At 40.3% G+C, this 24,405-nt stretch overlaps 1 protein-coding gene and 1 long non-coding RNA gene across 5 annotated transcripts in view; one reads left to right on the top strand and one right to left on the bottom strand.

The window, feature by feature from the left end:
* Positions 1–10,373, top strand: part of ITGA6 (integrin subunit alpha 6) — a 76,316-nt gene extending 65,943 nt beyond the window's left edge. Inside the window, exons 24-26 of one of the 2 annotated variants that reach the window (XM_031451657.2) lie at positions 2,683–2,808; positions 5,872–6,001; positions 8,162–10,373. In XM_031451657.2, coding sequence (XP_031307517.1) covers positions 2,683–2,808; positions 5,872–5,979 — 234 coding nt within the window. In that variant the 3' untranslated portion in view covers positions 5,980–6,001; positions 8,162–10,373. The remainder of the gene's footprint in view (positions 1–2,682; positions 2,809–5,871; positions 6,002–8,161) is intronic. The other variant, XM_031451656.2, reaches the window with a different exon arrangement.
* LOC105091093 (uncharacterized) lies at positions 1–24,350 on the bottom strand. 3 transcript variants are annotated; one of them, XR_010380605.1, is made up of 4 exons: positions 23,900–24,350; positions 13,138–13,361; positions 12,286–12,416; positions 1–209 (listed from the first exon to the last, which is right to left on the bottom strand). It is a non-coding gene; the product is annotated as an uncharacterized LOC105091093 (long non-coding RNA). The 3 variants fall into 3 exon arrangements; XR_010380606.1 differs by lacking the exon at positions 1–209 and adding an exon at positions 1,725–2,137; XR_004136717.2 differs by lacking the exon at positions 1–209 and having other exon boundaries at positions 11,148–12,416.
* Between the last annotated feature and the right edge of the window lie 55 nt (positions 24,351–24,405).

The following is a 24,405-nucleotide window of genomic DNA, read 5'->3' on the forward strand; positions in this document are numbered from 1 at the left end:
TCCCTCTGGAAAGGCCGAGATTTTAATGAGACCAAAAAAAAAAAGTTTTGGGAGTTGGAGTAATTTCTACTCTCCTTAACCTGTCATTGTCCATCAATAACAGCTGCTGTGACAAGATGAGACAGGGCTTCCCGAGCTCTGGGAGTCACAGCTCACAGTCGGTCTCCTCTCTCCCGATTCTAAGGCCAGTCCCAGCTGAAGAATGACCCCTATCAAAGAAAACAAAACAAAACACTGCAGTTGACAGTTTAAGGAAACAGACAATAAAATCTTGCTGACTGGCCTCTATCCCCTTCCTGGACCACAGTGTGGCCTTGCCCGCAGACTAGGTTTGCAGATCACATCTGTCCTTTAAATGTGTGAACCAGCCCCTAGCTTCAGTCCTCAGTCTTTGCTGCGATGTGAATTGTTTTACATTTTCTAAAAGGCTCTAAGATCTGGTTTGAATGGTAGCCGACCTGGGACTTAAGCTCTCATCTGGGTTCGCACCTACGCCTCACCCCACCCTCAACCCCACAAAACCAAAAAATACCTGTTCAGCCCTTAAGCTGTTGGATTGCAGCCACTTATGGGAGTGGTTCCCCTCCTGATCAGCCATTTAAAAGGCTCTGGTGCTCACTGTGACTATAAGGCTGATTCCCCTTGCATGGGATCAGTCTCCACTCTCCACTTCAATGTTTTATCAGAGCTTATTCTCAAAAATGAGGATGGCCCTTCCGAGTCATCACCTTGACCCAGGGACACACTGTGCCTTCCCTGTGCTACATACTAGGGAAGCAAAGTTAAATGAGATACAGCAGAGGCTCATGGAAATAATCTTTTATCTTAGAATAGTCCAGTTTACCAGTCACATCAACTATATTATTTCTTCCCTGGTCTCTCACCATTCTTTCTTCCCTACTTGATGGGTACTCCTATGCTAGAACCAGTCATTTCAAAAAAAGGTTGTTTTAGCTTAAAGCTGGGACACCTGTTGGGGGAAGGGAGGAAAGGGGAAGTGAACCATGAGGCCCTCCTTGGGGCTGGGAGCTTGGGTGAAACCTCATTGAGAGCATAACAGGAAACGTAGTAGGTGATTAGGTGTTTATGCTGGAGACTCTAAATGTGAATTCTTTCCTATTAAATGTTTAAAGAAAAGCAATTATTTCAAATATATCCTAATAAGCCAAATGAGGTTGAGAAGCTGTTTTCTAGTATAAGTAGGAAGGGAAGTACTTTAAGAAAAAAAATTTTTTATAGAGTTCAACTATAGAAGTAATAAAGCACAGTGTAGACATAGAGGCATTCTTAGGCAGCATCCAGAATTCAATACTAATAGAGAACACTTCACTAGGAACTCTTCTCAGAAGTTAAATTGCTCCAAGTTTTCTTTACCTTTCAATTTATAGTCTCAAAATTCAGAAAAAAAAAAAATCAGAAACTGAAAACTGGTAGATCTCTAATCAGTATGGTTTACAAAATCCTGTTTGTAGCTTTCACCAGGTCTTTTACATGCTCTGAAAAATAGTCTCCAGGCATCACAGAAATCCACTTGAATTCTAAACCCACACAACCAAGTTGTTGCAAATTGCCATGAGCAATGTTTTAGATTTCTGAATAAACACTAGTTGTATTGAATTGGTATTTGCCAGCTATCAAATGTTTAGACCTTAAGCTTCTTATCAGCTGCTGCTTAAAGCTCTGTGCTGCCTCTGAATGAATCCAGAGTCTAGTTTGCCCATTCGCATTGCTGTAGAAGATGACACCGAGCCATTTCAGGAAATTTTATTCTTTGTGATGGGCTTTAGTTTGCTATCTTGTTCCTGAAGTCAGATTCAACTGCTCGTTGCTCAGGAATCTAATACTGAAAAATAAGTGTTGGGTAAAAAGAAAGCTTTATTGAGGAAGCTGACAGTCCTGGGGAGAAGGTGGACTCATGTCTCAAAGAACCAACTCCCAACTCCCCAGGCTTTGCTCCGAGGGAAAAGAGGAAGGGACTACGTGCTGGGGAGGGGGACAGTCTTCTGTTTTCAGAGATGACTGTCTGGATTCTGTGGTTCCCAGTAGCCATCAAATCTTACTTGTTGTTGGAACATTATCTGAGCCATAAATCTCTGGTCAGCTGGAGGGCCCTGCAGGGTCCTGCTCAGTTTCAATCCTAAGAAAAGTTGAAGTGGTATCAGTAATGCAGTTCCATCAGTATTTTTATATTTCATAACATCTTTAAAATCTGAGTGAGGAATGTAGGCTAATTGTGCATACAGTGATCCTTGTTGCCACTGTTGAATACTTAATTGAGAGAGAGGGGAATCATTCTCAAAAAGACACCAGGCTGTATAGATGTAAAAAGATTGGCTGTGTATTGATAATTGTTGAAACTTAGTGACAAATAAATGATGGTTCATTGTACAATCTTCTCTACTTTTGTTGATTACAAACATTTTAAAAAGGTAAGTTAGCAAAGAAGTAATTACTTTGTCAGAACACAATCCAGCATTTTCCAGGTTCTGGGAAAAGATCTCCAAGAAATGCCTCTTGAAGCAGTATTCCATTATTAAAGGAAAGGATCTTACATCAAAAAGGCATCTCATCCAACCATAGTCTGCATTGTCCAAAATGTGTATGGAAGCAAAATTAGTACTGTAAACTCCCGGTATTAATTCTCCAATTTATAATGATACTGCTTTCTTTTATGCCCCATAGGTTCGTGTGACTGTGTTTCCCTCGAAGACTGTAGCTCAGTATTCAGGAGTACCTTGGTGGATCATCCTAGTGGCCATTCTTGCTGGGATTTTGATGCTTGCTCTATTAGTGTTTTTACTATGGAAGGTAAGTCATATCTAGCATTTGAGTTTTGTGAAAGGAATTTTATTTCATGTTTTTAAAAAAGTAAACTAACACTGATAGTATATAAATTTTTTTCATTGTTTCCTTTTCCTAACATTTTACTGTGAAAATTTTCCAACATACAGCAAACTTGAGAATTATATAATATCTAAATACCTACCTAATATTTTGTACTTGAAGGTATGTTTGTACACTGTAAGAAATTTCTTAAGTATATACATTTTGGTGTTTCATACATAATTTAGCATGTTTGGCAAATAATACTTAAATTTTTTTTTTTACCACTATGGCATTTTCTTTATCTAAGATCAAATTCTGAATCTAAGCTAAATTTTTGGGTATCACATTAACTGGAATCTGTGTCCCTGTTAATTTCAACTTCTGTAAAGAAATGTTCATGGCAGCCATTGGGGCTTGTCACAGTTGTAGCCAGATTAGGAATAGAAAAGCATGAAATTTCTCAAAGTGGTTATCACTGCCTGTATCACAGAAGGAAGATTTGGGTTTAGTATGATGCTCTTCATTAGAATTTGGTCCTGCAAATATAATATAGTATCTTCCCCCTGCTTTCTACCAATGAATAGCCTATGTTACAAAAAAAGTATGAGATGGATGCGTACTTTTGTTGCCAGAGATTATGGATTATTCTCAGTGAGTAATGGAGGTTCACAGACCCTTATCAACAATTACAACTTGTAAAAAACTCAGAACAAAGTTTGTAATGACTTATTTAGTAGCACAACTTGATATGATGGGAGAAGAGGTTATTTATAGACTTTATCCTTTATTCATTAGTCTCACTGCAGAAATACTAATTTTTTGATTACTATGACATTATGTATGCAGTGTATTACTTTTCTAAAATGCCAGAAATTCTGGATTTACAAACATGTCTGGTCTAGCGGTAAAGGATTAGGAAACGCAATCATTAATCTCTAGGATCAAACCATCCTTATCTTTTCCTTGGATCCGAGAGGATAATTAACAAGGGCTCAGGATATTCTCACTTTCAAATATTGGTCATCTCTTTTTTGCTTAATTTTTCCAAGTAACTTCCTTTTGCCAATCTTGGATAATTTTCTCGTGTTCTCCGATTGTGTAATTGAAGCTTGGTGTCTGTTCGTGCCAAGACTCCTCCTCCCATGGGATGTTAGCCAGTCCTACCTCTGATGTTTACTCCAGGTAGTAGGTTTCTCTGATAAGCACAGCCAGCCAATACAGGAGATGCTCTAGAAATTATGTTGATATTGAAAACTGAATGTGAGGTTTGATATTTGAGGGTGGCCTGCTGCTCTCTGGAAGAAGTCACAAGGACAGTCTTTTTCAGAGCAAGTCAACTGGCAGTCTATAATGAAGGTAGGTTGAGAGTTAAGAAACCCAAGCTATTTAATCTTGCACAAGGCATTTCATCCCCCTGGGGTTTGCCTTCGCTGCTTAATAAGTGGATTGGACTAGGTGATCTCTCTCTCTTTTTTCTTTTTTTTGGATGTTCTAAAGTATCCAGACTCACAGGTGAACTCTAAAGTAATCAGACAACTTCTACAACCCCCACATGAAAATCACTTTTATTTTTACTTTTCTTTCTGAAACTGAACTATTTGTTTTTATGTGTTAAAATAATAGAATTTGAGGGCCAGAAAGGACTCCAGTTCAGCAGCCTTTAAATTGGGTTTTGTACATCTATATAGGTTCCAAGACTAAGCTAGGCAGGTGGGGGTAGGGCCAACATCCCCACTTCAACCATAGTAGTTCTGACTTATTTGCTTAAATATCAGGATTCTACATAGGATTTCGGTTGGGGAGTGGGGTGTCGGTCCTCCAGGCTGGTCCAGGCACCTTCATTTTGTAAACAAAGATGACCATGCCCCATGGATATCAAGAACGTTGCCAAGTTAGAGGCATAACCAGGAATCTTGGTTCCTGGTTCATTCCTTTCCTCACTTTATTTAATAGCGCATGTAATTGAAGGTTGGCTGGGTGTGCTTACTTACAGTAAGTTGAGAGTCACAAATAAATATCAAGATAAATAGTTTAGATCAATGCTGCCCAATAAAACTCTGTAATAATGGAAATGTTCTGAAGCTGCATTATCTATTAAAGTAATCACTATTCACATTTGGCTGTTGAGCACTTGGAATATGGCTAGTGCAACCAAGGCACTGACTTTTAAATTTAATTTAAATTTAAAGAGTCACACGTACTTAGCAGCTACCACTTATATAAAGCAGATCTAGATTTTTATCTTCATGGCAGGCTAGGATGCAGAATTTTCTGGGGAGGGAAGAAATTTGTTCAATCAAGTACATTTCAAAGCGCAGCTCCATGGCCTTATGAACTAGATAAAAGTAAACAGAAAAGGTTCTCCATGGCTGAATGAGGAAATTTTAGTAGAAAGTGGAATTACAGTTTTATACTCATTTACAGTGACCTAACCTGAGCAGCGTAGGTTCCTGCCACTTAAGTGTTAGAGTGGTTCAGAGTGTGGGGAAATGACAGCAATCATTGCTTCATGATGATGTATTCGGATTTATATTGTGATTTATCCCACAAAGGCTTCACCTTAGATGGCATTTATTCTATAAAACTCACTGTGAAAAGCAGAAAAATACTCACAGTATCTATTTTATTTAGATTTGTGCTGTCTTAGAGAATTTATTCTTTAACCTTGGAATCAATAAACTGTAGATGTCAATCTTTTGCCTATTTTTGGAGTCGATATTCTCTGCAAGAAGAAACCATCAAAAGATATAACCAGATGTGTATATATTTTCCCCTTTCAGATGATTTTGTTTCCCTCAGGCTTCGTTACAAATGGAAAAATCAATTAGCTGACTAATGTCATCCATATAAAATCTGACCAGAGACCCATGGTAATAGAGTTGGGTTAATTGCTGTCACAATGTAATATAGTACAGGAGCTGTTCCCTTTTGGTTGGTCCACAGTGCTCTCTTTGTAAACAAGCTATAAATAAAAAACAGGTTACAATCTGAGATTTTCTTTTACACAAAACTGTAAAACTGACTAAATACCTTGCTTCCTTGTAGTGTGGTTTCTTCAAGAGAAATAAGAAAGATCATTACGATGCCACATATCACAAGGCTGAGATCCATGCTCAGCCGTCTGATAAAGAGAGGCTTACTTCTGATGCATAGTATTGATCTACTTCTGTAATTGGTAATTGATCAATGTTTTTAATTGCTAGCTGTGGGACCTGCTATGGTTGTGGTGGCTAACTTTAAAAGCAACAGCTTGCTGTGTGTGTCCCATTAACAGACGTTTCCAAATGTCCACAATGGCTTGCCTTGCTTGAATTTATTTTACTTTATTTATTTCACTTGAAAGCTTACAGTGTTTTAAAAAATGCACAAAGAATCTTGTTGCAGGTGAGTTATTTTGTGGTGTTGTTATTGTTAAATACCACCCACAGCACTGAAGAAAACTGCAAACTATATGTACACACAAGAGGAGGCTTTAGACCTCTGTACAAACCCAGTTTGCCCCACGGTGTTAATCAAGTATCTAGCATCCCACTTGGAATTTCAAAGATGCATAAGAAATCATTCCAGATTTCTTGTCCATTTTGGAATTCCCCACAGGTAGAAGCTTGTGTTGACTGCCTAATTAACCTGTTGCATGTTGGAAACATTGTGTTTCTCTTGAAGAGAAGGCTTTCTCACTGTCATCTTTTGGATCTCCTTGCTATAAAGTGATGGGGGAAGGCTTGGAATGCTTTTATTGTTGCTCAGGAATTGTTTTACGCTAGCTAAGCATGCAGCTTCCTTTCCCTGCGTATCTACTACAGGTCAAAGACCATTACAACAGACTATAACTACTGGCATGATGGACATTACGACCAGCTTCAGAAGATGGTTCTTTGCCAATGTGGCCTTCAGTATACAAACTTCTAATATAAAAATGCTGTGGACAGTTTTTATTTCAATATGTTGTAATGGAGTTTGATCTTGTTTCATGTTCCTGGAGATTTTTTCAACCCTGGGTCTCAGTTGAGTTTAAGTTCGTGTTTGGCTCCTCTTATTTGTAAATCCATGGAAATGGGAATTGGCAGCGATTCGTTTTTCCATTTCTGTGGGCACAAGGGGATAGAATTACTCCTGTAATCCCTCCCCATGGCACTGTCATGATGAATCCCAACATTTCCATTCCAGTTTTATATATCACCCTTGATTTCCTTCTTTGTTTAAATGGGGCAAGAGCCACATTTGTAATAGATAGGTGTTTTGGCTTTTTTGCAGAGAATAGAACTAAGGCCTCAGAGTAAAAATTCTTGCTCCATTTTTCCTATTGATTTAGTGATAACTACGTACATAATTTTATTTTGCCCCATGACAGGTTCATAAAACCATTCACAATAAATGTTCTGACATTAATCAACCATTCTAAGTATCTTGCTCATCCACTTTCTATCCACAGTTTCAAATTAAAAACACATCTTTTAAAAAACACATATATTTTATTCATTTAAAAAATTCAGTCTGATTTTAAAATTTACAGATATGTTCTCAATATAAATCTATTTGGATCAGACTGAATTTTTTTAAAGACTAATAAAATATATATTCATTAATTTAAATGTACATGTTGCCTCACCTTTTGCAAAAAAAAAAAATTAGGGAATGCTCTGAAATTTAATCTAGTGATAACTTTCCTCAAATTCTTTGCATGATTGATTTTATTGCAGAACACAGTTACTACATGATTAATGAAACAGCTTAATTTGGAAGCACAACTGGAAATCCAGGCAGTATAAATTACCCTCTAGCTATTGAGAGATGTGTACTGGAGCCTCAGAGGAGGGAGGATTCTTAAATTGACACCCCTGAACACTGACCTGTTCAAACAGTAATTTGTAAAATATTTGTGACCTGATTTCCATTTTGTTAGTGGAAGAGGGGCATGAAATAATCTTTGGCTTATGGCCTTGAAAAATTTTGTCCTTTAAATTAACATGATGTTCTAACAGTCTGAAAATTAGATCTTTTACACATAGTATTGTGATTATTAAAAAAGGAGGCACTATTTCATAAACCTTTCCACTGTTGAAGGTAGCTTACGTTGTTATAAAATGTAAAGACAAGATGGAAAAGGGGACTTTTCTTCCATTCTTACAGCTGTACTGTTCCATTTATTCCCACTGGCTGTTATCATTTCTTTTTGACCTATTAATTCCTTCTTAAAAGAAAACCGTGTCTTTTATTCTTTGTCTAAGTCCAAAGATAGGCATAGCTGAACAGAAAGCTTAGGCGTGCCCATCTGGTGGACCTGCTTTTCTTGGAGTTATTTAATTGTTTCTGTTTCTTTTTCCCCCTTCTCCAGTGTGGATTCTTTAAACGCTCTAGGTACGATGATAGCGTTCCCCGATACCATGCTGTAAGGATCCGGAAAGAGGAGCGAGAGATCAAAGATGAAAAATATAACGATAACCTTGAAAAAAAACAGTGGATCACAAGGTGGAATGAAAATGAAAGCTACTCGTAGGGGGGCCAGACAAGCTTCACAGTACCCAAACTGTTTCCCCCACCCCAACTCAGAAATTCAGGTGGATTTAGAAGCCTGTTCAATACCTGAACATTGATTTCAGACAGACAACACACAATACGAGCCTACAGTGCTAACTGCGGACGTGGTTACATAGCTGAGGCTCCTATTTGCACAGCCAAATTTAAAGCTGTTAGAATGGATTTTTCTTTAACTGCCTTAATTTAATGTTCTGGGTTGCCTTTGTTTTTGGTGTGGCTGACTTACATTGTGCTGGGGAAGGGCCTGCCCAGTTGCATGCCCACAACACCCTCCCAATAGTGTAGCTGGAAGAAGGCACCACAGTCACCACACCAACAGAGTGACCGTCCCGACCTCGGCACCGCCTCTGCAAACGTTCTCCTCATGGGACTGGAGAACCTGTAAGTTACCTGTCCTGCATCACAAGACTATGCGATCAGGGTGGCTGTGTTCCTCTTAAAGTGCCCTCGTAAATTAAATGTGCAATAGAAGGTGATTCCCATCCTGCCATCTTTTCCCATTTCCTAGATGTGTGAATCCCGCTCACGCCAAATACATACACATTTCATCCCCCTTTCACTAAAACACACAGGTGTAACATTTGAATGCTAGTTATACTTATTTGTATATGGTATTTATTTTTCTTTTTTTACCAACTATTTTGTTATTGACTAACAGGCCAAAGATTGTCCAGTTGACCCTTCAGGTTGGATTAAGCAATCAGAATTAGAACATGAGAGGTCATTGGTTGGACCTGAATTATTTACTGCAAAAAGAAAATAATAGTTCTTTATAAATGTACCAGAGAGTTGTTATACTTGACAGATAAGTTTAAGTTATTAAAACATCTCCCTTCATGACAGCCCTCACCCCCCCCAAGCCCAAAACATTCAAGAAATAGGATTTAACTGTAAAATGTTTAATTTTTATCAGACATTGGATATTTTTTAGTTTAGAACCCTGTGTGATGTTTCTGAATTGGATGCTATAACTTTCAGGAACTCTTGGAAATAATGGGTTTGTTTGTTGAACTTCACTGCAGTTTAGTCACTGCTGCAAATACTGTATATTCAGGACTTGAAAGAAATGGTGAGTGCCTATGGTGGATCCAACCGATCCAGCGTCAGACTACTGAATCCTGATACCAAAAATCAGAACATCGTGGCTTTTATGTTTTTCAGTGTTATTGGAATCATTTAATCAGTGAGTCGATGTTCTGTTTTTTGCTTTGTTTCCTTCCCTGCCTATATCCCCCCAAAGACTTTGGGACTACTCTACCAAGAACTTTAAATTGTTTTTTAGTTTTAAAAATGAAGGGGAGGGACAAGGAAGATACTATTATATACATTCAATAGAGACTGAGTAGTATGAAAGCTAAATTTTTAAAAATTACTGCACTTCAAAATGTTAAGTTATATGGGGGGCAGCAAACAGGTGCTAATTTGTTTCGCTATAGTGTGAGCAGCATCTCAGAATCTTTCAAAAGAACAAAATACAGCTATGTGTGCCATTGTTGCTTTGGAGTTTTAATTTTCTTTTTTCTTTTCTGAAATCTTATGCCCTTAAGATGCTAAGGACATTATTCTAGTTGTAATTTTCTGTTTGGAATTTTCATTAACAAAAATAGTTTTACACGTGATATTTTGTTTACAGAAATTTCTCTAAAACAGGTCATAACAGTGTTTAAAATCTCAGTTTCTTGCTTAGGTAATTTGGAACCTAATGCACTGGCTTTCTAGGTGGCCGAGAAGCTGGTATTTTAAAAGTGTTTATAGACCTTTGTTGTAAAAATGAATGTCCTGAAAAGGGGAGGTGGGTGGGGGTGCAAGGGTGGTTCAACAACAAAAGAAACAAGAATGTAGTGGTGTTTAAATTTGTAATTGTTAAAAATGTCATCTCAAGTCAAGTCACTGGTCTGTTTGCATTTGATACATTTTTATACTAACTAGCATTGTAAAATTATTTCCTGATTAGAAAATACCTGTGGATATTTGTATAAAAGTGTGAAATAAATTTTTTTATGAAAGTGTTTATTGCTTAGTAACACAGCATGGTATATGTGAAATTATAAATAACCTTCATTGCCTTTCTTTTTATTGCAAGCTAAACTATAAAGTTTTTGATGTTTTAATTTAATCGGTACACTAAGAATAATCTCAGATCAGCCAAAGATTAGTGCATGCCCCCAAAGTGCAATGTAAATATGGTTGATGAGATTTTCCCCTTTTGGCTCTACTGTTCAGTTGAAAATATTTTCAAAAGAAAACAAACTTAAAGATAGTTTGTTCAAGATACCTACAAATTGGGAGATGTCTATATGCATTGATTCACCTACTTCAAAAAGCTTATTATGCTCATGAAGGATAGGGTATCATTTAGCAATGGTACCACGGCATGAAGAATGCAGGTTCTGTGGCTAAGTTGCCCCCTTAGAACACACCTGTGATGTAACGCGGCCCAGCTGTGACATGCATCGTTATACTGATCACCAAGGACTGATTTGGCAGAATTGACAGGTCAGAAAATACTTTCTTCACCAATGGATTCTATTTAAATTTAAGGAGTTTTATAGAACTTCTCTAACTGGATTATCATAATTTAATAAGTATAAGGCATGTATATAGTGCCCAGACAATATAGCATACCCTGGCATGAATAAACGGCCATTCTAAAGTGTATTATCTGTCCAGTCTATTAGGTAATTGTTTTCCGTTGTACTTGGTATTACAAATTAAATCGTAGCCTTTTTAGTTCTTTGAAGATCAGATAGGTGTCACCACACAAGGAAATGAGTGATTGGCACTTTTTAAATGACAGGCCAGTGGTTGTGAACCTTTATTAGTCACAAATGGGTTTATCCAGTTTAAATCACTGCAATAAGCTATAATCAAGATAACCATTAAGAGTGTCAGTCACTGTGGTTTGGGCAGCGCTGTGGCGTAAATGACCTTGGCTGGAGGTCATGACGGTGATGTGTACGACTCCTGCAGTTCTCCTCTCTCGCCTTCTCAAAAAATACAGGGATGCCAGGCGTGATAGGGGTGTGATTACGGGGATATCCTTGGATCCATCGCAAACACTGACATGTCATTGTTGGTTGCAGATTACTTGCCACAGCCTCACAACCGGTCATGCACAGTCATGGCTTATGCCCTTGTGCTCGAGAATATTCTAGAATGTGGGGTAGATGTAGGTGGGGAATTCTTTAAATTGTCCAGACCAGGGAAGTAAGGATAAGCTTGAGCCTTCTCCCCTAAATGAAAACACTTCAGTGAGAAGCTGATTTCTGTCTAGTGCACTGACCCACAGGAGGACAACGTGGGAAGACAGTCTGGGGCCGACAGACTGTTGTTTTAAAAGAGGAAAAACGTGAAATGCCTGCTGTAGGTGGCTGGCTTCCACAAAAGCACATCCTCAGGGCTGAGAAAACAGGAATGTGGAAGAGTTCTTTGATCAGCATGGGTAGCATAAAGTAAATGATTAAAGGCAGCTCCTCAAGACCAAAAGATGGGTCCAGCCACTATTGTTGTCCAACCACTTACACTGAGGAGAAGGTGCGCTTCAAAGAAAGGAATGGAGAAAATGAACTTCAGAATGATTTCAAAAGTGTGGCTACTGCAAAGAACCTGGGGGCATCTATCTGCGCCTCCAGTAGTTCCTGATTATGGTCAAATGGCAAGTAAGTGTTTCCTTTCTCTCTTGTATCTTCAGGTTTTGCTGACTCTGATCCAGCTGTCAGAATGTGAGAGTGCTGTGTGTACTGGTGGCTGAGGCCACGTCTGCAGAGATGTTACCAACAGACCCATCTAGGAGGGAGGTTGCAAAGGGGTTCATGGTTAAATCCTCTAAGGAGAAGTGAACTGTAAAACACAGATTAGAGTGAGAACACTGGTCCAGCACAGCGCAAGGGTGGACCGGGCGCCACAAAGGGCAAAACTAACCAGGGAATGGTTGAAGGCTACACCGGAGTGAAGGAGGTCTCGACTGTGGTCTTTGTAGCAGTCAGCAGAGCTGAAGGCCCTCCGTCTTCTCTGCCCTGACCCTGCAGCATCTCTCCGTCAGGCTGTCTGTGCTGGGGTCATGGAAACGGGCAGAGACAGGCCCATGTTAGCAGAGGTCAGATAAAATTTCTCACACGTTAATCATTCTTCTAGAACATCCACAAGAAATTTCAAACTACAGGGACGGCGTGTGCTTCTTTATCTCAGAGCCTAGCAGATAAGTATTCAGTTCAGCCATGGTCAGTGGATAGATTTAAGGGAGAGTCCTGTTAAGATCCTGCTGTTGTAACATAGAGATACTTAGATGTGGTTTCAGCCTTTTTTTTTTTCCCAACTGGAAATAAAATTTCTAGGGATGTTACTAGCCTCTGGGGACACACATACAAATAAGACATTAGCTCTGACCTTTTATAGGAAGCTAACCCAAAACCACCTCTGGTACTGACAAACAGAGGTAATTGTACTCTGTGTAAGTAGATTAAAAATCTTGCGTTAAGATATCAATGGTTTACATATGAGGTCAGTGCCCTGTCCTATGTGGATAGATCTTGCCTCTAGAACCAGTCCCATTTCCAGAAATTTTGAAGTAGTCGTTCTCAATCTGGGCTGCCTATTTGAATTCCTAAGGAGCATTTTTTAAAAGTTCCAATGCCCAGACCACATGTCAGACTGACTATCAGAATATCTGAGGGTGGGACCCAGGCATCAGTGCTGTTTAAGGCTCCCCAGATGACTAAGGGCAGCTAAGATTTAGAACTGCTTCAGAGGTCATTGGATGGCCTGAATACTTACAGAAAGGGTTCTGTCCTCTGGAAATGCCTCATCTCTGCTTGTGATGCTTCCACTGCCCCAGTAACAAGAGCGTAGAAGCTAGCAGCATTTTGCCACAAGAAGGAGGCAGCTGAACAGGATGTGCAGGAGTGAGGCTGGAGTCAGACCGCCAGGGTGTGAATTAGCTGCACCTCTTGGAATACAACACTGGTGAGTGACTGACATGTCTGCACCCCAGGTTCTTCCTGTGGAAAGTGAGATTGATATTAGTACCTCATACGTACATGCCTGTCACATCTCATAGGTTCTTATAAAGAGTAAATGAGTTGGTCGGAAAATGCTCATTGTTAGCTATTTTTATAATCACACTTGTTATGTAGAATCTTAAAATGGTAAAATAGGAAGCAGGCATGGAAATCTAGTTCTACTTCCTCATTTCACAGATGGGGAAACAGTTTATTTTAACTGTCACTGACCTTTCGTCTCCTTACTTTTCAAGATCTATCACACCCTATGATTTACCTCTTATAGCTGCAATTTGCAAGTCTAAGTACCCTTAACTAAAAAATAACGTGAGCCTAAGTCTTAAATTTAAACTGCTCATCAACATAGGTCATTTTGTACAAAAAGATTAATCTTACTTTTATGTTAAACTGTTTCAAACCCTTAATACTAATGACTGTAATGAGAGTTGGTGCTGGAACACATACACAAAGTTTCAATATGTTGGCATCTTGACATTGCTATGTACTGACTCTTCTTTTTTTTTTTTTTCCCTGAAATGGAAGAGTGTAAAAAGAGGATTCTTTTTCTGAACCCTTTCTTAGTTCTTTCCATACACTATTAAGTCTTTGGTTTCCTGTAATGGGAAGAAGGCACGTTGTAGTTTTGTTGCTTACACCTTTCCTGCTGTGCAGAAGGGGAAATGCTCAGAGCCCATCTCGTGCTTGAGTTACAGCATGTATATTAGAGCAGAGTTTGTCACAGGAGTAGTTTGAAAACTCCCATTTCTCCCTCCCACGTGTCACAATACACTGACTGAAAGACCTACTAAAGTCAAATAAAAAAATAAGCACTTTTCCCCAAACCACTGCAGGGGTCTGATTCCAAGGTGTCATCAAATTGCTGACAGAACTCCAAGTTCTAAGGCACTTGCCAAACTGAGGAAAGCACCCTGGTTTGGAAGTGGGTGAGAGCATCCTCCTCACGCTAACACGCCTGAGGCTCACCTGGCGGCCTTGTTAAGCTGCAGGTTCTGATTCGGGCAGTCTGGGAAGAAGCCTGAGAGTCGCATTTCTAACAAGCTCCAGGTGCTGCTATGCTGCTCGTCCATGAATTACACTTGGAAACAAGAGTCTATGGAGTGGGTCTTCCTTCCAGGTTCAAGTCACTTCTCTGCCACTTCCTACTTGTGTGATCTTGGGGAAGCTTACTCACCCCTAATGGTTTAATTTCCTCATCTGTAAAATGGTATATGGAACAAGCAGGATTATAACCTAGGCCTCTAGGAAGCAGACACCAGTCTAATCATGTTTATACAATTTTCAATCCCTGACATCCTCAAAGTTGTGGATAAAGAGCAGCGGGGGCACGTAATAGTCTTTGTTATATCTGAGTCTATAGCTTTCACTGTCTTGACATTAGTTTAGGCAACTCTTATGGGCCATGCCTTCAAGTTACCTGCCCTGCTAGACACAAAATCCCATTATGGTGAGTCCCATTACCACTGAATGGGGAGCCACATGCCAGTTCTGGTAGCTGACCCACAGAAGCAGTGATACCTTGGTCCAGTGACAGTGACTTCTCTACAGTAACAAAACAAAAAGACTGAAATAAGGTTCAGGCTAACCCTAAGAATTAAGTTTTTGCAATCTGACATTTCCTTAATCAAGCAGCAACAGTTCTTCAGTTTCTCTTTGCCTGTTGCCACCACAAACAACCCAACTGCTCCTGCCAGAAAACAAAATAAATTAGTAAAATGCCTAAGCCATTGTGGTAGATAACTAAGGATTGGCTTGTTCAACCTCTATTCCATCCTTCTTCTAGTTAGAAGGACTGGAAATCTAAAAATACTTTTCCAGGCTCCCTTGCAGCTAGGGGTTTCACATGTGAATTAGAGTCTATGAATTAGGTACCTCATTTGAGATCTGCAACGTGGACTCAGTGGGTGTTTCTACTAGCAGGCATGGTCACGGAGACCTCAAGTTCAAGTTGAGTATCAGAAAGGGTTAACTGGTGGTGGTCTCTTGTCTCCTTTTCCTGACCTTGGTTTGCAGCTACAAGTAGCTGTCTTCACCTCAATTTCCAGAGACCACCCCCCAAGTGGGTTAGTGTTTTAGAAATTATCCTCAGAGGCCCAGCCTAGCATCCCTTTAAACTATTTTGTATACATGTAATTTCCTGAATTAAATCCCTTCACACCAGTAATACCCAGAGTGGTTTCTATTTTATGCCCTGAACCCTGACTGATAAGGCCACTCACCCAAAGAAAATGCTAAAAGATCTAGGAAATTAAAAGAGAAAATAGGTAGAGAGGATGTAGCTGCCTTCTTCCAGCTAATGCTGGATTCAGAATACTTTTACTACTTTTAAGATCAACTTGATTCTCCGAGATGTATGCCACATCAAGGTGAATCTTGTTTCTTTTTCTAAATCTCTAAAAGAAGGTGGAAATGTGTATGTACATTATCTGACTTAATCAAGAAATGAAAGGAATAAAAAGAGAAAAATGTGAAGAATCATTATTCTGTGAGAGAATGACATTTCATGATTTGAATGTGTTCATTAAATAACGGTGATTCATAAAACACATTACCAGTCTGCAGAACGTGGAAATAGATAATGAATTTGTGTTGTTTTTATCTGCCCAGCATCCCTTCTTCAGGTGAAAGGATCTGCTGTATCCCTCAGGGATCCTTTCTTCTCCCAACTTAGCCCATGATGTTGGGTGGGTATGAGTGTGTGTAAATGTGTGAACCACCTCTCCACACCTAATTCCATTTTACACAGATGGAAATGTGGCCCCAGCCTGGCCAGAGTAAATCTGGTATTTTTCTAGAGTGATGAGGGCCTCACTACTGAGATTTTGCCCGTCTGGGATTAAAGCCTGCTGCTACTCTGTCGGTCTCTAAAATAACAGAAAGAGTCAGCCTTGTGAAGCTTGTGAAGTCTACACCAACAAAAGCAGAGCTGAAATATGGGGAGGAAGAACAGAGGAAGAGGAGGCAGACAAACTCTGATGCTTTGGGTCTACCACTTGAGGAATTTTTTCAGTGACTTGAAACAAAACAGTCTTTTATTTAAGTAAGTTTGAACTGGGTTTTCTGTACTCGAGTCTGCAAGAGTCCTGCCTAATACAAAAGTAAAATCCGTCAACCCTAATGCATCTCTAAAAGGATTATCAAAAGAAGACATTCTGAATTTCCTTTCCTTAGATGGTTTAACCAGTGAGTTGCTCCCACCTTTCCCCTTGGCTTCAAGCATTCTCTACCTCCTGCTTCACCAAAAAATGTAAGTTATCATATAATGATTTTCTCAATTTCCTGCCTAGATTTGAGCCCTGGTCTGATTTACTTCAACACAAATGCTCTCTCCACTAGCCTACACAGCCTCAGCATTCTCTGTAAAAGTAAGTACTTCATTGGTTAGTGCCTGTCCCACAGAAAATGCTCAGTGAGAGAAATGGCCATAATCATTGGTAAGAGTGAGCAACCTAGCCAAGGTTAAACATTTAGAAAGCGGTGGAGCCTTGATTCCAGCCCAGTCTGCCCACATCAACTCCACGCGTTCTTAAACACACTGACAATGCATGTCCATCAGAGATGTGTCCCTCCTCCCCTTTAAGGCAACCCTTCCAGTCCTCCAGGACCCTGCTCAGGCACTTAACCTCTCCCTCTTCTTTACATCCAGCTTGCTTCTTAAGTTGCTCACCTCCAGCATTTAGAAATTCTCAAGACTTTCCCATTGTAAAATATATTAAAAAACCCATTCAGCTCCACAGTGGTCCTTCCCAACGACTATATTTATTTACAGCTATCATCACTACTTCCTCATCACTGTTCTCATGAAGTCATTTCTACCACCAACCTTTTGGTTATTCAGTCTAAAGCATACTTCTCAGTTCTCATTTTATTTGACTGCTGGAGAATATTTAATGTATTGAATGCCCCCTCATTTTTTAAAGCACTTTTCCTACTGTTGGTCATCCCTTAAGTACTTCTGCCTTGAGGGATTGTCTCTGGCTTCCTATAACCTCCCCAGGTGATCTCAACAATTCCAATGACCAGCTGCATTAGAGATAATGAGTTGTCTCCCAATGTCCCTTCGCTCCTTTTACCATAATACGAATGTTAGCTGGACGGATACAGAGTCGTTCCTCAGTATGAGCAAGGGGATTGGTTCCAGGATCCGCAAGGATACAAAATCCAGGATGCTCAAGTCCCTTATATAAAATGGGGTAGTGTCTGCATATAACCTAGGTACATCCTCCGGTATGCTCAGATAATCTATACATTACTTATACCTAACAATGTAAATTCTACGTAAATACATATAAATACAGTGTAAATGCTATGTAAATAGTTGCCAGCCCAGGACATTCAAGTTTTGCTTTTTGAAACTTCCTGGAATTTTTTCCCTCCAAATATTACCTATCCGAGGTTGGTTGATTCCGCCAACGTGGAACTCCCAGATACAGAGGGCCAACTGGACTACCCAGAACAAAAGACGTCTCCCCACTGTAGTTGTACCTAGGCACAGCCATGTGGCATTAGCTCAATAGAAATGTTTGGACACAGGCCAAAAGAAGGCAAATGTTACAGACTGGAAAGCTGTGTTCCCTGTTATTCTATGCAAAATATTTAATAACACCATCATCTGTGATTCTTGGGAGGCAGACTATATCCTCACCCAGGAGAAAAGGAAGGAAAGACTGTTGATGTATGTTGGCTGCTGCTTGCTGCTTTTAGCACAGGCCCATGAAAGTGAGGAGCTCAGGCAGGAGCTACCCAGCTTGAGTCAAGGGTGGAAGGGAGTACAACTCTGACGAGGTGGCTGTTTTCCTTCACTACCTAAAATCTTAATCAACTTAATGTGTTTCTGACAAAGTTGAAAACTCCATGGAGCATTTATATACCAGACAGAAACAGTTAAACCAAATTTCATCCTAAGACACCATCAAATTGTAAGAGGCGCCATTTTTTACAAACTAGTAAGAATTTTAAAAGGTTGCTAATTGTAATGCTTTCTTGGCCCTTGAAATTTTATTAAGGGCTTGTAGATATTTTTAGACAGATTTTAATCATTTTATTCCTTATGCATATAATAATAGGAAAATGTAAGTGAAACAAATTGGTGAAGATTCTCCAAGAACTTCTATACTTCTTTATGTTTACAAATATAAAGAATCTTTCAAATTAACCTTTTACTCAGACATAGTAAATGTGGTTTCCAAAAAACAGTATTGTGATGCAGCATTTCAGAGAGCCGGCCACTATTCCAGATTTTCTTCCAGACAGCCCACACCCAGTCTGCAGTTTTGATGATCAAACACAGACAATGTCAACACCTGTTTGGACAGGAATTGTAAGAGTCTACTGGTTTGTGAGCTGTTAAAATGTGAAAGAAAAAAGGTCTAAGCATCAACGAAATATGGCAACTCACATTGCTCTGAAGAGGAGATGACTTGCTCCGAACTTTTAAAGGCATCTTCAGTTACAGTTTCCTGACAGACAGTGAGGGCACCTCAGCAGGTGATGAAAATGGAAAAGGACCTTTCGGCAAAGCCTTTCACTTCAGTTGGCCTCCTGAGAGTGGAGGAGGGGCTAGGTGGACAGCACAGTGCCCAGGAAACAAAAGACTAGCATCTGAGGCTGTGCACTGTGCCTTGCCTGTGGCTATCTGCAAGTGGAGGGGACCATAGGCCAGCTGTGTGCTTTGAACGAATGATAACAACCATAATCCAAAGTCTCACCTAATGACTTTTGTGCTGAATTATGCATGAATGAAGGCCAACAAGCTTGGGGATTTTTTGTTTCGTTTCTTGGAGTAGGGAGGGTTGGGATTTTTGAGGATCGTGATGGGAAGGGTCACATTACCATCTTTTTCTCTCAGGGCCTCTGAAGGTCCTAATCTCAGAGTCATCCTTGCTGACCACTGTAAAGTAGCCTCCATACAACACACACACACACACACACACACACACACACACACACAATCACAGTACTCTATTTTATTGTCTTAATAGCTTGTAGTACTCTGAGATAAACTTATATATTTATTATCTGTCCCCTTAGAATGGAAGTTCCATGAAAGCAGGGACCTGGATGTCTTGTTCATTGCTGGATCCCCAGAACCTTCCCAGCACACAGCATGTCTAAAGAAACATTTACGGAATGAACAAACCCCAGAAGTAGGCACTTAGAAACCTAAGAAGAAATGAAATGGAAGAAATAAAGGGAAATTGATGTGAAACTAGAAATGTGGGTCTTCCCACCCCAACAAAATTTTAAAACAAGAAAAACTTGAACTTCGCTGATGGCACGTATAATTCAGACGTCAGCAGATGTCATGCCTGTCTGATTTAGCTCAAATGGCTAATTCCAGTTTGTCCAAGTCCAGAGTTCCACATCCTTAGCAGTTTGCGACCTCAGGGTCCCCTTCAACCAGACCACTGCCCTAGGCCCAAGTACAAATGCTATCCCAATTCTTACGCAAAATTTATCCTTTTCACCAGTTTGCACAGACACAAAAGATCCAGTCTCCACAATCTTTTTCTTTTTTTCAGTGAGCTTTACTGAGGGTTCAGGGAGCACCCTCACTGTAAAACAGCCTTTGCAATCGCCACCTTCCTTTCCCTTCAGATTTGTGAAGTGAATTCCTCTCTGAGCTTCAAGGCTGTTCTGTGAGCTTTCCCTGGGACCTCTCTCAACTCCAGTAACATAGCAAAGTACATACTCCAGATAAATACGATGTTTTCCCTAAAACAAATCCTGGTGAACAGGATGGCCTCCACATGACTGCACAAGTAATTACTTGAATGACAGTGATCCTTAAAGAAGGCAAACACAGGTAGGGAAAAATCATGCTTCAGTGGAATACAATGCATTGTTTAGAGCACAGTTTTCTAGGGTGTCTGATTCTGATTCACCAAATTTGAGCTATTTATAACTGTGTAAATTGTAGATAACTGATAATGCAAATAATTCCTGCCTATATCCATGCAAATACATTCTGTCAGGTGGAGGTTCCAAAGGGAAAAAGTCAGTTTTACAGCCCTTTTCAAATTCATTTCTGTATTTCTATTTTTAGACTTCTCCTTTGGACTGGTTGTAACATCTTTTCAGATTCCCTCATTTAATGAATGTCTTAATTATAATTTTGGCATGGTCATTTAATTTTTTCAGCTTTATTGAGGTATAATTGATAAACTTGTAAGGTATTAAAAATATACAATGTGATGAAGTTTTCATTTTATAGTTGCATGAACTATAATGTGTCAAGGTACAATTTACTATTTTTTTGAAAGTTACCTTTCTAAAGTATCAGTCAGAATTCTGGGGCAGGAAATGGTAGCGCACTCAAAGGGGAAATTGAAGAGCGTTTGAAGGCACTATTTACAGAGGTGTGGGCAGAATGAAGAGATGGGGATCATGAAGCACCCCAATTAACAGCAGAGGGAAACTGGTACCACCGCTAGGGCTCACTGGCCACACTTAAGAGGGACACAAAGCATGGCCTGGCAGGGAGGAAGGGGCAGAGGAATAATCAATCATGACTTTTCTTTCCTCTTGTTCTCTGAGCCCCATGAAGCCAGAGGGTAAAGGAGACAGGGTGAAATAGTCTAGTTTGTTTCCTATTGCTTTTTCCATTATTTTCAGTCAAATCAGCCCAACATGAATTATAAAATGTCAGTGAAGATCTGGCCCAAGTCTGCTATATATAAAGATTTTTATAGAGCTTTACATTAGGATTATACTTTTATGTACATAATTAAATAATATAGCCCGTTAGTAAAGTTCATATAAAAGAGATACCACCCTTTGATCACTTTCTCCCTTTGATCACATATTTCATGGTCTTATGTTCATACTGCTTCCTCTAAGATTTTTTTTTTTAACCGTAGTCTTAACAACCATTATGTTAACAGGTACCTGAAAAAAATCTAATTTTCTCTCCAGTTTCTGGACCCTAAGTCTTCAATCAAGAAGCAAAAAGGTGATGCAATTTTATATGTGTTTTTATATATTCATTCTCTGTATATTGGGTGGAAGCTTGGTGAATATATTTTGGAGAAAAGAAGAGTTGAGTTGGTTTCTGGGTGAACAAACCTTGATGCAGTAAATCTCAAGCTCTCTGCCTGGTCTTTGTGCTTCCATACAAGTTAATGTTCAGCCAAGGACCTTGACAGGCTCAGGTGGAAAGCGGCAGAGTTGCAAATAGGGGCTGAGGAAGCCGAATAATACTTTGCCTGACAGTGTGAGAAGAGCTTAGAGCTCAGGGAGTGATGTGGAAAGAAGGGGACAAGGAGGAAGTTAACGTGACCCGAGGCTAGAGAAGAGTCGGAAACAGTTGAGGGACTGTTTTAAGGATGTCTAATATTCAAGTTTAAATTGTCTTCTCCCAAACTTTTGGTAAAATTGGCTTCAGGCTATACATGAGTATGAGTGGTTCTGATAGGATCCTAATAAGGAAATTAAAAAAAAAAAAAAAACAAACCCAGCAGTAATGATTTTTAAAAAAGAGATGCCATTTACTGAGTGTTTAGTATGTCCCGGGCATTGTGCTAACACAGATGGCTATACTCTCTCTGTCATAGTCACCCAGTGAGACAGATATTATCCCCCCCTTTTAGGAAAGAAGGCTGAGGCCCAGAGAGGTTAAGTAACTCACTCAACACCAAATACTCAGTGCATGAAAGAGCCAGGATTTGACACCAGAATCCAGGCTCTTTTCATAGCACCGCACTGCTTCCCAGTAATCCTCCCCACTCCATCCTTATAAGGCTGTCTGTCCTCTGGACGCCAACTGACCATCATTGACAACAACCCACCCCTCCTCTAAGGATGCCTACTTCACAGTCAAAGGGCTGTAACCAAATTTTCTGCAGGTGTAAGTCAAGTCTGTCCCTCTATTGTTTCCACCCACAAGTCTTCATCTGCTGTCTGGGCCACTCAGAACAAACCTAACCCTTCTTTTAAGGAGCAGACTGTCTAATATTTTAAGATATGTGTAAAACTCTTCTACCATGTTGGACCCTACATAATATGCTTTGTAATAGCAGGCATCTATGAAAGGGATCCTCTCTGAATTGCATGTGGCTTTAGTCCCAGCCACCGAGAACACTACCTGGTTCTTAGAGTAGGCATTCAGCAAGTATTAATAGAATGGATGAAAGAAGGGCACATTTGGAGAGTACAGAGGATGGTTGGTGGGGCAGCAGACATCTAAAAGAGATATTACCCTCTGACCTCTTTCAATACATGTCTCACAGTCCTATGTTCATACTGCTTCCTCTAAGATATTTTTACCAAAATTGTAACAACCATGGTAACAGATATCTGAAACAATTGTTAGAGGCACAACTTTTGGAGAATATGTTCAAATGCTGCTTCCACCTCATCCCCTCAACTACCTACACTTGTTCCCAGGTGTTCAGTGTTCTCCTTCAAGCCAAACCTGCAGGACTAATGAAACTGAGGAAGTCATCTGTTAGATCCTCTAAACTATAACCTGCGTAATAAATAATATCATGTCACCTGCCTTCACTGATCAAACTTGCCTAAATTGTCCTTGCAAACTGCATACCTTCCAAGCTTCACATAGCTTAGACAATATAAGACTCCCTTAACATATAGACAACCCCTCTGAGATATGGGTCGCTAGGGTAACGGTTGCCAAAGTTGTTCTTCAGGAACATGGAGCTAGTCTTGCCCAGTTCCAACTTGTTGAGACCACCAACCATTCCACTGGACCTGCTGGAGTGCTGGATGGATGACCTTTTGACATCAGAAGGTCAAAAACTCCACCCTCAGATTATACTAACCCTGCCTTTTTCTGAACATGCATCCCAAGAAGAAGCATACAGCACAGTGTGCCTGTGCAGAATGCCAATTACTCCACCTTTTTCTTACCTCCAGCCACCTTTCCCCAGGCATCAGGCCTCCCTGCTTCTTTCTCCCATAAATATCCCAAGCCCCTTGCCTTAGGGGAGGTGGGCTTAACATTTGTTCTTCCTTTCCCTCACTTGGCTGCAAACTTCAACGTCTCAGCATTTAGCTTGCTGTGCACTGGGCAAATGAATCTCCTTCGGTAACACTAACACATCCTAAAAAGAGATTCTCATCTCATTTTTCATATGTATCATATTTTTATACAATCCAAGACCTGACCACCATGAAGAAATGAATTGTTATTCTATACCAGGAACTCCGATGTATATTTATTATTATTATTAATATGTAATAAAATACTTTTTAAAATTGATAAACTGCACACCCATAGACAAGTAATTTTGTTGCGTCTAAGACATACCAAGGCACTGGGGGTGGGTATATGGGGAAGTAATAGTGGAGAGAAGGGACAGTGGTGATTTTCATTGTAGACTGCAGGCTTTGCAAGCCTATGGAACTAAATCCAAATTAAAAATTCCCTAGCTTTATATTCACTATTTAGAAATCTGGAAAGGATGGAGCAACCAAACTGTGACATTAAGTCGACAGTTAAAGAGAAGGGCAGAGGGCATAGAAGGACCCTTTAAACACACTGCTGCCCATGCTGAGCATACCTGTTGATAAGGCCACAAGTTGGGCTGCCAGTTCTCTTCCCCTGGAACTGCAGTCACTGTGATATTATTTAGGGCCACACTCCGCAGTGTTCACCATGGTACCACTCAGGTGCCACTGTTTGGCAAGGGTCGGCTCCTGAATCTCTCTGGGTCTTCCTCTGTAAAGTGTGGGCTTGCATCACAGACGAAAGTTTCTGGAAAACGCTCACAGGAGGACTCTTTGGTGCCTGGAAGCGGATCGCGGCCCTGTCCTTGAACCTTTCGGCTGAGCCTGGGAGGGCACAGGAAGCAGAAGGTGGGATTTGTTCCCAAAGGGCCTGGGAGTGGGGCGAACCACACCGTGAGTGGGTCATAGCGGCCTAGGGCGCGTCGGCCGCCTGCAGGCCCTCGAGCCTGGCGCCCGGGACTGGCAGAGGACCCGAGGGGCGCCCCGCGGCCCGGCCGCCGAGTGCACCCCGCCCTCCCGCTCTCCCGACCCCGCCCCCCGGCACAGGGGGCCGGACTTT

The sequence above is a fragment of the Camelus dromedarius genome, chromosome 4 (assembly GCF_036321535.1).
Source record: "Camelus dromedarius isolate mCamDro1 chromosome 4, mCamDro1.pat, whole genome shotgun sequence".
In the NCBI taxonomy this organism is placed as follows: Eukaryota; Metazoa; Chordata; class Mammalia; order Artiodactyla; family Camelidae; genus Camelus; species Camelus dromedarius.